At 41.7% G+C, this 14,583-nt stretch overlaps 1 protein-coding gene across 5 annotated transcripts in view; it reads right to left on the bottom strand.

The window, feature by feature from the left end:
* Positions 1–14,229, bottom strand: part of RBPJ (recombination signal binding protein for immunoglobulin kappa J region) — a 100,434-nt gene extending 86,205 nt beyond the window's left edge. The window contains exon 1 of one of the 5 annotated variants that reach the window (XM_039236658.1): positions 14,111–14,229. In XM_039236658.1, coding sequence (XP_039092589.1) covers positions 14,111–14,169 — 59 coding nt within the window. In that variant the 5' untranslated portion in view covers positions 14,170–14,229. Of the gene's footprint in view, positions 1–13,877; positions 13,955–14,110 lie in introns of those variants that run through there. The other 4 variants (XM_039236656.1, XM_039236657.1, XM_039236654.1 and 1 more) reach the window with 4 other exon arrangements.
* Positions 14,230–14,583: the final 354 nt, after the last annotated feature.

Here is a 14,583-nt window from a genome sequence, read left to right as displayed (position 1 = left end):
ATCATACAAAAGACGAAAGTATCTAGAGTACCAAAAACAGGTCACTCAAGTCATCCTTAATAGTAATACCTTTCATTTATACAGTATAAGAATTACTTTCTAAGTTCTCTGACACGTATAGTATCCTGTTTAACTTAAAGCCTAGATCAAAGGCCAAAAAAAAGTGAAGTGGAGTATCAAATCAGTTTGTAGTAGTGAAAATAATGTGTTTTCATGACCTCCAGCCTGGGTTCTTTCCACAACTTTCTTCTGAAATCATAAACTGAAATGCAGAGACAAAAATTCCACATCAAGTTTTTCTTAAAAAATAAAGTCTATTTTTAAAAAATCCCACATAAACCAAATTCCTGTTCAACTTCATCCTGCTGCCTCAGATCTTTACTCTGGCTGGAGTTAGGGAAGGGGCTCTTCTATTTAGTGAGCACACCCAATCCTGTAGATAGACAACTATCGGATATTCATCTCAAATTTGGAGAAGAGGGGGTGGAGAGGAAGAATTATCACATACTAAATTACATAGTAATTAGAAGATGCTCATGGCAATGATATTGGAATCCAGCAACAGGAGTCTGAATTTCAACTTTCCTACCAACCAGTAAGTAAAACTGGGTTAAATTTCTATAAAACAATTAATACTGCCTTCCACACCAGACAATGGCAAAAGCTAAATGTAACAACAGATCTCAAGGCTATTGAATACCACATTTAAAAACACATTACATTTGAAACACATTAGATGAATCTGTATTAATACCAGGAAGCCCACTAGGGATGCCTGGGTGGCTCAGCTGGTTAAGCGTCCTACTCTTGATTTGGGCTCAAGTCATGATCTCACAGTAGTGAGGATGGAGCCCTGCATCAGGATCTGCACTGGGAGTTGAACTTGCTTAAATTCTCCCTCTCTCCTTCTCTCCCCCTACCCTGCTTGCATGTTCTCTCCCTCCTCAAAATAAATAAATATTTTTTTAAAAAACCTTCATAACATACACTAGCAGAAGGAGGGCTTCAAATCAGTAAGAAAAGGACAGAGCATTCAAAAAGTGATGCTGCTAGAACACTTCATGGGTTCATTCATTCAACAAATACTTACTGAGTACCTTCTATGTACCAAGCACTCTATTTTAGTAGGGCAGAGAAATACAAAATCAAAACGCAAATAATATTGTTAGAAGCTGATGTATGCAAGTGAGAAAAAAAATAAAACAGGAAGGAGTACAGAGTGTGGGATAAATGTGGTAAAATGAAAAAGTACTAGAGACCAAGAAAAATGTGCCAGCAAGGTGGGAAACCAAAATGTTTGAGCAAGAAGGGAGTGATCTAAGATATCAAATACTGATCAACTCAGATAACATCTGACAAAACTGACCACTACAATAACCTGCAGGGGTAACTGGAGGGAGAGGAGCAGGTCTGCTGGAGATAAAAGCCTGGCTGAAGTAGGTTTAGGGAGAATGGAGAGTAACTGGAGATAGAAAAACTCTCCATAGGAAGTTTGTTGCAAAGGGCAATAGAGAACTAAAGCAGAGTCCAGAGAAATAACAGCATGTTTGTATACTGTCAAGCATGCTTCAACACAAAGGTGACAAATGAGGCCAGGGACAGGGGAGGCTAGCTGGCTATCCAATGTCTCAGAGGAGCTGAGAAGGGACAGGATCTAGTGCACAAACAGAGGGCTTGCCCTTCCTTAAAGAGGAGTTCTAAGAGTGATTCACAAACTCCAGCTAGCACCAGAAGCACCTGGAGGGCTTGCTGAAGCTCCAGACTGCTGGACTCCACATCGCCAGAGCTTCCGACAGAGGAGGTCTGGGGTAGAGGGAAGGAAAGTGCATCTGTAACAAGTTCCCTGATTATCCCATTGCTGCTTGTCCAAAGATCTCATTTTAAGAATCACAACTCTATAAAACAGAAGACAGAAAAAACTAAGTGTATGAAAAACAATGCTGTACATTTGGTTATACATTTGGAAAAAATAAAGTCAGACTCTACACCACATAACACATAGCAAAAAACAAAACAAAACAAAAAAAACCACACACATTCCAGAAGGGTTAAAGGGATAAATCATTTTTTAAGTTGTAAAAGGACATTTATAAGAAAAACATAAGAATGCTTTCATAATCTTAAGTGTGAAGAAGACAAGCAAAACACAAAGCCAAAGGAAAAACTACAAATTTGATTACGTAAATATTTTAAAACGATTTAAGACAATAAATAAGATTGAATGACAAATGAAAATCTGAGAGAAAATACTTTAAAGTTGACAAAAAGTATCATGTAAAAAATAAAATTGTTACACAAAATAAGAAAAAGACATATTCCATCAGAATATATTTATAAACAGTCAAATCTAACTTTGCATTTCTAGAACACCTATTTATTTTTAAAGTAATCTCTAACAGAGAGTAATCTAATACTTTATCTAAAGTAATAATCTAATATAATCCCCTTTTCCGTAAAGCCTTTATTAGACTTCTCGCTGGGATTGCTTGTTACCTTCCAGGGGGCGTGGACGCTTTCAGGTGAGTACCATTTAGGCGGAGAAACAAAAGCTCTATAAATACAGAGCAGGACAGTAAATGGCAGAGGCAGAATAAAGCTGTGTGAACCTGAGTTAAATTACTAAATTCCTAACCCTCAGACTTATCTATAAAATGGAGATACCGTCTCCCTCACAAAATCAACAAAATGTCAACTCCCTAAAACTTCTCAATGTTTGCTAAACTACTGACACTTAATAAACTGAACGTCAGCATTTCCACTTAAAAAGAAAAAGTGGAAAACTAAACTCCCAGTTGTTACAGTAGTTAACTTCCTGGTGGAAGACTACCATGGCTGACTTTCCAGGACATATTTAAATAATTTTTGAATTTCTTATATGCATGATTTTTCCAACACAAAAATAATCAAGATGACATTAATGAACTCCTAAGAAAAACTTCCACATCAACAGTCTCTTCCTTGAAATAGAAAAACAAGCTAAAATGAGATGAAAAAATAAATCAACTGCATATCTAAGCCTCCATGTTAATTTAAATTCTAATGTAATTTATTTAATTTACCAACTGACAACTTTCAACAGTTACACCTTGGAAACCAGCTTAAGTCAAAAATAAGTATCCTCTAGGTAAAATCTTATATGTAAAAGGATTTCCCCTATATTGTGGGGGAAGGCCAGGATGAAAAATGGCTTGTTTACCAATAATTAGGAAATAATCTTTTTTTTTTTTTTAATATTTTTTTTTTATTTATTTCTAGGAGAGAGAGAGAGAGACAGCGTAAGCAGGGGAGGGTCAGAGAGAGAGGGGGAGTCACAGACTGAAACAGGCTCCAGGCTCTGAGCTGGCAGTCAGCACAGAGCCCGACGCGGGGCTCGAACCCATTAACCGCGAGATCATGACCCAAGCGAAAGTCGGACTCTTAACCGACTACGCCACCCAGGCGCCCCTGGAAATAATCTTTGAAAGCTACAGCTATCAAGTTTGTTTTTTTAACATTATAATAGTCAAGTGGCAACTCCCACTAATTCAGTATGATCCATTTAATCAAATAATGGCACTCATTATTATAAGCTGTAAATTACTAAAACTATCACTACTACCTCTGGAATGCTGAAATGGATTTAATTCACTTCCTTGACAACATCTGAATAAGCACAGATGACAGGTACAACACACTTAATGAACTCCGCAGTCAAGGGAATGATACTGTCTTGAAATATACACTAGAAAAATCACTGTATGAAAATCATCAGGTTCATAAATGAGTCTATCTTTCACTATAAAATTTCCAGTTGTGGCCTCCTTCCTAATTGACCATCTTCTTTTTTCTCAATCTCCTCTTCTACCCTTCCATTTTCTCTAACAGAGGGTTTTCAAACAACCGGCTGCAATTTAGTGCAAGTGGCAGAACTAAAATGCTAGGGAAAAGAGGCAGAGGCTGGGGTGAGCCAGAGGTAACTGAACCAAGGCAGTTCTGGAGTAGGGATGGCTAACGCACAGGGGGGAAGAAGTGTGCACTGAGAAGACACATGTTCTCAGAGAGGCCACCCTGGTCAGTCAGATATACAAGATAATGAACACAAGCAGCATCAAGAACAGGAAGACAGCAAAGGAGGTAAGACCGGCAGGCTCAGAGCTGTTTGTTTCTTTGTTTTATTTATTTTTGAGAGAGTACAAGCAGGGGTGGAGCAGAGAGAAAGGAGTCAGAAGATCTGAAGCAGGCTCTGTGTGCCTGACATCACAAGAGCCCAATGTGGGGCTGGAACTCACAAACTGCGAGACCATGATCTAAGCCAAAAGTCAGATGCTCAACCTACGAAGCCACCAAGGTGCCCCAGAGCTGTTTATTAAGCAACACTCTAACCAAGCTTGGAGCTAGAGATTTGTATTCTTGGTCGAAGATGGCACCCACAGAAGTAAAGACAAAGCAAAGTGCATATAACATTAAAAGGCAGTTGAATGGGGATGCCTGGGAGGCTCAGTCAGTTGAGCATCCAACTCAGGCTCAGGTCATGATCTCATGGTTCCTGAGTTCGAGCCCGTGTCAGGCTCTGTGCTGACAGCTCAGAGACCGGAGCCTGCTTTGGATTCTGTGTCTCCGTCCCTCTCTGCCACTCCCCTACTTGTGTGCTTGCTCTTTCTCTCTCCCTCTCTCTCTCTAAAATAAACATTTAAAAAATTAAAGCATTTATTTTTAATAATTTTTTTAAAAGGGAGCTGAATGGTATAAATTAAAAAGAGTAAAAGACCAGCACAAGTCCTCCCTAAAAAGCATGCTGGAACTAGTCTCAGCTCATTCATTGAATATGTCTCAGCCAATTGGAAATTGTTCAGTCCATGTGTGCCTACGTTTAAATGAGTGGTTACTTTAGAACATTATGATTAGCGAGATCTTTTCCAGCTCTTAAGTTTCCTGAATGGAATGGATTTAATAACCTTAACATTTGTCACACAAGATATAATTACATTCTATGGTGTGTTGCAGAGAGAAAAGAATATACCAAAATATAAATAAGAACATAGAATCACAGTCTAGTATCCTTACAAGCCACACTTCTTCATCTTTCATTAAGTCCAATAAGAAGGAAATTCCCAAAGTCTCCTCCTTTAATCATAAAACTATAGCCTAAACTCTAACCACCAAGCTTCACTGTCAATACATTTGGAGATATGGAGTTTGGTCACTTGTGGAATTTCACTGAGCCTCCCTTCAGCTTCTTTCTAGAGGGCATACTGTAACGGCATTACGGTTTTTCTATTTTTCAACACTATGGGTTTTTAATTTGCTAATGTTTCATATTCCACTTCAAAATGTATGGTCCAGAAATGGAAGAAAGCTAAACATGATTCAGGAGGTCAGTGTCTCCATGGTTTTTTCACAGAAAAACTATGCTGAATGTCAGCCTTATCACTTAGACTAAGTGCCACCTAGTGGCAAGCGTTATATATTATTAAATCCATTCAAGTCCTATGCATCCAGCATGCAACATTCTAGTTGATCACAGCTGTGCCATAATTATGCAAGATAAGTAAAATATTGATCCTGTCTTTATGGAGCTCGCTGACAAATCAGAGAGACAGAGAGAGAGACAGAGAGACGACACAGATCTATTCATGTAACTGCAGAAAGATGTTAAATGTTACCAAAGTATACAAAATTGTTACAGAAACATGAAAAAGTAAGTATTCAGCAGTTGTTTAAAAGCTAAAAAAAACAAAACCAGATCAGGTAGGTCCTCTTGTACGTGCTCACATTGCTCAGACTTTCCCATTTCTAGTTGCTTTACCCAAGTTTCAATCATTCCATTTTTTTCTCCCCACCTTCTCTTCCACCGTTGCCAGCTCTCCATCTTATCCTTTAAATTCTACTCCAGAGGGGGGAAGAGAAGGACGTATTTATTGAGTCCATCTACTACTCCCAGAACTGAGCTAGGCATTTTATATCCCATATCTCATTTGATCTTCACACCAATACCATGAAGTATTATCTACTCCGATTTTTCAGACAAGACAGAGTAAGTGAATGCTCATAGCCATAGATCTACAGGGCACCGATTCCCAAGCTTCCTATACCATCCTGTCTCATAAGAGCTGCTTTGTTCTTTCCACGGATAAGCCTACTACCATCATGATCAGACTTTATATTTCTCTTATGGGTCTCCATCCACCCCAATCTATTCTACATAGATTACACCCAGCCACACCTCTTCAAAAATGTTCAGTCCCTTCCTACCTCAATCCCTGATTGATAACAAATCCTTAACTTAGGATTCAAGACCCTCCAAGAAGACCCAAACACTCTTCTAGTTTTATTTCCTAATAGCCCCCATCAGCTCTCACCTTTTCTATGAACTCTCCTCCAATTAAGATAATCATTCACACCTCTGTGTTCCCACTATTATACATGTTACAGTTCTTACAATTTCTCTTATTATACCTCTCTGTGTACTTTCCACTAAATTATAAGCTGCACCAACTTCTTTTTAAGACTAATACATGGCTCTCATACCTATTACGTGCTCAACGACTGCTTAGAACATATTTCTGCAGTTATACTGAAGAATCACTAAAGCATGGTTATACTCATTTCCCTGAACCCCTCCCCTTCATTACAGGGAACCTCAATGTTTCCACTTCCTCCAGTTGGTATATGGATCAGGAGCTTTGTACAGAACTATATAATTTTTTGAATGAAAATTTTTCTCACTCTCAAACCAAAAGTTAAATGATTTGAAAAATTATGCTGAAAACTGTGGAGACAATAAAAAGTTCACTGGTTGCCAGGAGGTAAGGTTGGGGAGGGGATGAGTAGGCAGAACACAAGATTTTTAGGGCGATGAAACTGCTGTATGATACTACATGGGTAGATACATTTACACATGTTCTAACCCAAAGAATGAAGTTTAATGTAAACTACAAATTTAGACAATAATGTGCCAATGTAAGGCTTTTTAAAAATATTTATTTATTTATTTATTGAGAGACAGAGTGAGCAGGGGAGGGGCAGAGAGAGAGGGAGACTGACCCTGAAGCAGGATCCAAGCTCCAAGCTGTCAGCACAGAGCCTGATGCAGGGCTAGAACTCCTGAACCATGAGACCATGACCTGAGCCAAAGTTGGACACTCAGCCAACTGAGCCACCCAGGCGCCCCGTAAGGTTATCAACTATAACAAATCTACCACTCTGGTGAGGGGGTATTGATAATGAAGGAGGCTATTTACACACAGGGGCAGGGAGAACATGGGGTATCTCTGTGTCTTCCCCTCAATATTGCTATGAACCTAAAACTGCTCTTAAAAAAATAAGGTCCATAAGAAATAAAATAAAAACAAGGTATGTTAGCAAAATAAGGCAAGATCTTAGTGGGTCTGCAGTTTTCCAATAAGGGAACAAATACCCTCCCTCCAACTATGCAAACCAGCCTAAAGCTAGTATGTTCTGTCTGGAGCAAGACTAGTTCCAAAATAAATGGTTCATAATAATAAGAAAAAAAACCCACAACACTAGTTCTGTACTTTATAAGGTAACCAATACTGCAGTTATATAACATAATCTTTACCACACTAGTAAGAAATAACAGTGTTTCATAAAGTGATCAACATTTTTCCGGGTTATATAAACCTTTTATGAGAAAGACACTCTTTATTCATTTATAATCCCATCATCTGATTAATAATGCACAGAAAACATATTAGCTCAAAGGCCAAGTTAAAACCATCAAATATAGGAAAAAAGTATGGGAGAGGAGTTAAAAAGAGTCACTTTGATTTTCTAGCATATTTCAGCTCACATCCAACAGGTGCGGCATTTTCATCAAGGCTTCTGCAACTTAGGATACCTAAGAAACAGTGGTTTCTATATTGTTTTGTAAACTTAAAATAGCGCAATGTTTCCAAGACTGCCATGAACATAACCAACCTGACTAAAAAACTGTTGTGCCTATCATTATGCACGGTCTCAACATAACAAACCTACACAAATATTTACGCAGATGGGTAATTACTACCAATTATACAACCCAAGCCACAATGCCTGTAATGCTTGCTTTTCCTCAGAAGTATGTTCAGGAAACACATTATCCTTTTCATACCACTGGAATATCATTTCATTCCCTGAAGCAGAAGCAGGCCTAATGAGGCATCAGTGACACCATGATGCTGTGCCAGGCCTGAGGGGCACCCCAGAACTGCAGGCAGAGTGTATGAAAGATGGTAGCAGTTGACTTTCCTGCATTATTACTGCTGTCCAAGCAGAGAGGAAAGCAGTAAGAAGTAGACCCCAAAAGTTGGGGGTGACTTAATGGCAACATCCATGGTCAAGCAGCAATTTACCAAATAAGTCTACTCAAAACGCCAAAATACATATTTCAAGGGCTGCGGTCCACTGCACTAAATACATTGCTGCTTTCCTAAAACATGACCCACAAACCACAGGTTACAAAATAAAAAGTCCTGCCTATGAAAGGTAACCAGAAGAAAACAATTGTTACAACTAAAATATCTGTATACAGTGCTTTACTATTTACAAATCACTTAAAACATACATGGTCTTATTTTGACCTTACTTGATAGCCACAATACCCGTCAGATAAATACAACAAAATTATCATTCCCCTTTTATACAGAGGTAGAACATGAAGCTTGGAGAAATCATAAGTAATCTACCCACAATTCCTGAGGCTTCCTGAAGGTTATCAAGTTGCTATTTCGTTCAGTGGCATTGATCTCCCTCTCACCCCCCACAAAAAAAAAAAAAAAGCAGTCCTCCGAGTCTTAAGTTTTAACACACATCCCTACACATCTAAGGACTTAAAACATTAAAAAATAATGGAACCTTTTGAGAGACACTTGTCAAGCATGCAAAAAAACAAAATGTGACACTTGTGATGCTTAAACTTATCAGTGTCCCACAAATAATAAAGTCTAATCCAAAAGGAACTTCTGCCCAAGATTTTACTATAATGTTCTCATAAGGCTATGAGACTGCCTGTAGAGAAAGATATCAATTCCTTTGGGTACCTCAGCAATTAAATTCCCCAAAGAATCAATACAGTCCCTGTATATATCAAATTCTGCCTACAGGAACCAGGTTGCAACAAGGTTTAAGAGTACTCCAGTCATTTGTTCAAAAAAACCTTTTTACTGGGTCCCTATCATGTACTGGCCACTCTTTCCAGTATAAGAATATATAAATGATCACACACACACACACACACACACACACACACACACACGAATCTGCCACCACACAACTATAAGCCTCTCAGTGTGACAATTACAACTCAGTAGGACACTTAGAGAATTATACTGACTCCTTTAAGAACACATGGAAGAGGCAATGAACCTAGCCTGCTAGATCCTGGTAGATCATCCTCAGGTTTAGGTCTTGAATAATAACCCACTAATACCAGCACTTTTCATGCACATGAGGCGTTAAATTGCTAAACCCATCCAGGGAACTACAGATTCTTAAATATAGCTGGAGCTCTGATTATAAAGGGAAATATAAACAGTTCAGATGGAGACAAAGTAAATGAAATAGTTACAGAGGACCCTATACGCCAAGCTAGCTAACATTTTTTAAGCACCTGCTACGGGGCAGCCATCCTACTAAATGTTTTAATCCTCACAACAACCCACTGAACAAAAAATAATTATCTTGCAATTGATGGACAAGCCAAGGAAAGGTTTGATCACTTTTCAATGTTACAGAGGTTTTAAGAGGCGGCGACAGAATTGGAATCCAGTTCAGATTAAATCCTAAATGTGAACTCTTACAACTCTCTACTCCACTGCCTCTTTAATGAAGGCTGCTAGGGGGAGCCATTGAAAGGTTTTTAAACTAAGTAATGAAGTGATCAGATTTGCTCTTTAGGCTGTGTGGAATCTGGATGAAGGAGTTGAGTCTAGGAACAAAAAGGAGGCTGCCAATGTTTATAGTAATCCAGGGGAGAAAGGAGAACAAGAACTGTGGCAGCAGAGGTGAAGGAGGCCGATTCAAGAGATTTTTCTGGAAAGAAAAGTTTCAGTTCTAGGTGACTAAACATAAAGAGTCAGTGTTGAGAGAGGAATCCAGAAACCTAGCTTGGGGAACTTAGCTGGGACATGTTACCATCTACCAGGAATAGAGAAGCAACAGCTTTCATTTGTTCAGTAAGTATCTACAGAGCGTCTCCCAAATGTACAACACTCCTTGACCAAGGGCCAACCCTGAAATTTATGGTCCCAGTTGTTAGAAAATATTCCTTAGAGCAAATGACAAAGGACTGAAAACTATAAGGTATCTTGAAAATTAGTCATTACTATGAACAAATTTGGCCCAGAGTCTGGTGAAAACATTTTGTGCTACCATTTAAAAACAATATTGCCACATGCATAAAATAAAAACTTAAAAAAAAAATATTACCATGTGCAGAAAACAAATCAGTAGAAGGAAAGCATCCCACAATTTTACAATGTTATTATGAGTCTGACTGATTTCAATTTCTTCTACAACACACACACGCCACCTGTAATTTGTTACACATATCCCTCTCCCTCTAAGCCTACAGGGGAAAAAAATGTATTGGTTTTATCTACCCCAACTATAATGCATACTTTCATTTTTTTCATCCCACTATCACCATTGCAACTTGCCAAGAACTTTGTTCATAAATTCCTACTTGACTTCCTATAAAATATGACCTACTTCACATCAGCTTATTTCAGTAACAATTCCTAGACTTTAACTACACCTTTCATCCAAGGATGCTCTCTGCAAATCCTAAGGCACAGCAATCCTGTGCAGATGTGGCAAGTTATTACAATTCCCACTTTACTACATAGTTAGGAAATTGGCCCAGGGGAAGTAGAGTAACTTGGAAATAATCATAAAGCCAGATGCCAAAAATAACAACTTTTAGTCAATCCATGAGAAAATACTGCCCCTAGTTGAAACAACATGAAATTTAGTATTAGGAGGAAGCAAAAAATGTTTTAAAGTCACATCCTAGGTTTTTAATTTTTAAAATGACGCAATACTGGAATGAAGATTTGTAAGAACTTTCAAACACACCATTTTTTCCCTAATACCTTATCCATCCAGAGTGCCAAAGATTATTTAATAAATTACAGCTGGCAAGATTAGCCCCCCAACCTTTTTTTTTAATGTTTATTTTTATTTATTTATTTATTTATTTTACAAATAGTTTATTGTCAAATCCCCCAACCTTTTTTTATCTTACCCCTTTAAAAGACATTGATAGAAATCTATTATCGGGCAATCGGTAACTTTTTAACAAACCTAACGGATTAAAACCTAATACCTAGAAGCATATGTTAAAATAGATCTGGAAAGTGAGCACCTTATTTTTTTTTTTTCCCTGAAAACACTGTGTGGACCAACCCACAATATGTATGGACAATAAATTTAAAGCTTTAATAGCGAATAATCAGAATGAAAGTTTCCCAACCATAACCCATCCGGTATGTTTCTAAATAGGCTGTTTGTGATATAATTTAGTGAAGGCAACATTTTACTTGATCAGAAAATAAAAGCCTTACTTAATTCAGAATCACATAACAATATGTGAGAGTAGCTTTTATGATGTTTATGTGATCATTCTTACATGTACAAGTCAGAACAAAATACCTTCCCTTATTACACCGTATTTACACTTTGCTTACAGTCAGGAAAAGCGCACTCAAGGTTTTACCTTCAAAAGAATGATTATGCACAAACAAGTACGGGAGACAAATGATTACTGGTAAAACCCACTCATGGAACCCAGACTGAACACAAAGTTTCACAAAACCCTCACGTATCAATTATGAAACACAATTTTCCATTAATTAAAATTCAAACTACTAATTCTAATCACAGCCTTTGAAGAAAAAAAAAAAAAGATTTCTACTGCACCAACATTCCTCACACTAAATCCTGTACATCCCCTCCTAGTAGCACTTCACGGACTTTATAAAGGAAATGACACTCCACATGATTCCGTGGGTAACACCACCTCTAAAGTAATGACCAACTAATGGGGGCGGGGGGACTTCTGAACTGTATATTCAATCTAGTAATCCTGGAAAATCCTAATATTTCTTATCCCCAGCACCAGAATATTTAGGCTATTTAAATACACTTCACCACACCACTCTCCCCCACCCCCACACACAACTCCCAACTTTTCATTACCATAACAATAAGCACTCTGAACAATTTAAAGCTCCTTTAACATGAGAAGTGCCTTCACCTTCCTCAAGACTACTACTTAAATGTCTTTTAATTACATTTGATTAATGCATTCCACAAAGATTCTAGAAGCAGTATTCATCAACCAGAAACTGCACTCTATAGCGCGTTCCTCATTTCAACTCCAAAGACGGGACAGAAGGGTTGTCACAAATCTCTGACAGACCAGAAGCATGTAACTAGTAACTACCCACCGGTTATGAAAAAGTAAATCATGTGTATCCAATTCCCAAGCACGATGCCTCCCCTTTTCCTTAGGCAGCAGGAGTTACTGGGAAAATAAACTCCAGAACTAGAGTCTCGAAAATGCTGACATTTTCAATCCGAATACTCGCAAGCCTTTAACATCAAAATTCACTCTACGACTGTTCACGTACAGAATGAATATCCACTGTGGACGTCTGGAACCGGTCACACGCCAGCAGGAAAAGGATACCTCGCACCTCTCCTAACCGTCCCACGATACCCTCAGGTAACCCAGGGGCAAAGCTACGACAGCTGCCCTTGGCCTAGGCCGTCAGAAACGGCCTAAAAGCGGGCGGTGGAGGGGGCGGGGGGAGCAAGAACCAAGAGACCAGATCTTTTTCCAGGGCTACTGTTTCCAAGCAAAACAACCGTGGGCCCGAAGAGACCGCGAAGAAAACTGGAGACATTGTGATCCCGAGAGAAAGGGGGGTGGGGGGGGTGGAGGAGAGTGTGCACGTAATCCCAAGAGAAAAGGGTGCGGAGCGCCGAGGAGGAAACTAAGTGTCCCCGTGCATCTTCAAGACCCACAGAAACAACAACAAACCGTAGGGTCTGCTCGCTGAAGCGCCAGATGGAGCCCCCGAGGCTGAGACCGTTCAGCCGACATACTCCGTGGGTAGTGGATAAATCAACCGAAGATGAGAGGGAAGGGGGGGGGGGGGGGGGTGCCAAGCGAATAAACCGCTGGCTGGGGGAGACAAAGACTCGCGGGGTGATCAAGTACCAAACAGAAAGGTGAGAGAAACACACGTGAGAAAATGGAAGAAAAATTAAAAGGCAGAAATCTGGTGCCGGGGCTGTGGCAGGTCACGGAGCCACCGAGTAGAGCAGGGCACAACAAAGGGGCACGGGAGGAAGGACAGCTGAGAGGGGGAGACGGGAAAGGGATGCCGGGCGCGACGGGTCGGACAAAGCGCCCAAGGCGGTGAAACAAAGGGCCGGGGGTCGGGAGTCGCGGGGGGCAGCGGGGAAAGACAAAGCGCCCCGGGGCCGGGAGCACCGGCCCGGCGAGGAGGCGACGACCGCCCGGAGGAACAAAGCTGCGCGGGGCCGGGAAGCGGGGCCCGCGGGCGGCGGCGCAAGAGGCGCGCGACGGGCACGGCGGGCACGGCGCCCGCGGGCCCCGCGCGCCCGGCCGCACTCACGCCCGCACCCGCCGCCGCAGCCGCCGCCGCCGCCGCCGCCGCCCGCCCTCACGCGCGAGAGCCCGAGCCACGGCGGCGCAGAGCGGGGAGCGCACGGCCACACGCCGCCGCCGCCGCCGCGCTCGACGCACGCGACGCCGCCCCCGCGGCCCCGGACGCCAAGCGCGCCGCGGCCCCCGAACACGCCGCACGCCGCAGGCTGCGAGACGCCCGCAACTTTCCCGATTCCCAGCTCTCCGATTCCCTCAGACTTACCCTGTCACAACAGGCGCCATCTTCCACAAACTCTCGCCAAAACTCCAACCCTCGCGAGATTCCCCTTGACGCCTTCCCTGGTCCCTCTCCCCCGCCCCTTCCCTTTTCCCTCACTCCTCGAGTCCACCCAGCCCCCGCGCTTCTTTTCCCCTCGCAGCCGCCGCGAAGAGCCAGACGCCTCGCGCCGCCCGCGGAGTAGGGGATCCTGCTCGCTGCCTTCCCTGGAAACCTACCCAAGCGATGGAGCATGCGCAGGCGGCTCCTCCGCGGGCGAGCCCTCAGTGTGGTCCATGGGGAGCGCTCCGGTTATCCGGGTTTTGGGACGCGCCCTGAGGGACGTACGTGGAGACAGAGGAAAACCGGAGGGGATTACAACGGGGACGGGGAATGGAGGGGTCAGGAGGCGGGGCCGAGGGGAAGGGAGGAGGGGTCCTGGGAAAATCTGCCGCGTTTCACAGGCCTAGATGAAACACCTCCTCAAATGGGTGTTTTCCAAGTGGCTTCCCGCTCACTCCGGTTCCCAGCCCTTTTCATTCATTCAGCCGTTCATTGGGCGCCTCCCTTATGCTAATGTCAGCGTTAGATGCTGAAGCTAGAGAGGTGCCTGGAGTTCTGCGAGTGACAAACCTAGAACTGTCGTCGCCCATTCGGTCCCCCCTGCTAGCGCGCAGACAGACAAGTTACAACGTGGGCTGACCCTCCAGAG

This window comes from Hyaena hyaena, unplaced genomic scaffold (genome assembly GCF_003009895.1).
Source record: "Hyaena hyaena isolate Hyena2069 unplaced genomic scaffold, ASM300989v1 scaffold_114, whole genome shotgun sequence".
Taxonomy (NCBI): domain Eukaryota; kingdom Metazoa; phylum Chordata; class Mammalia; order Carnivora; family Hyaenidae; genus Hyaena; species Hyaena hyaena.
Note: the sequence above shows the minus strand (reverse complement) of the source record. Positions and strands in the feature narration are given on the sequence as shown.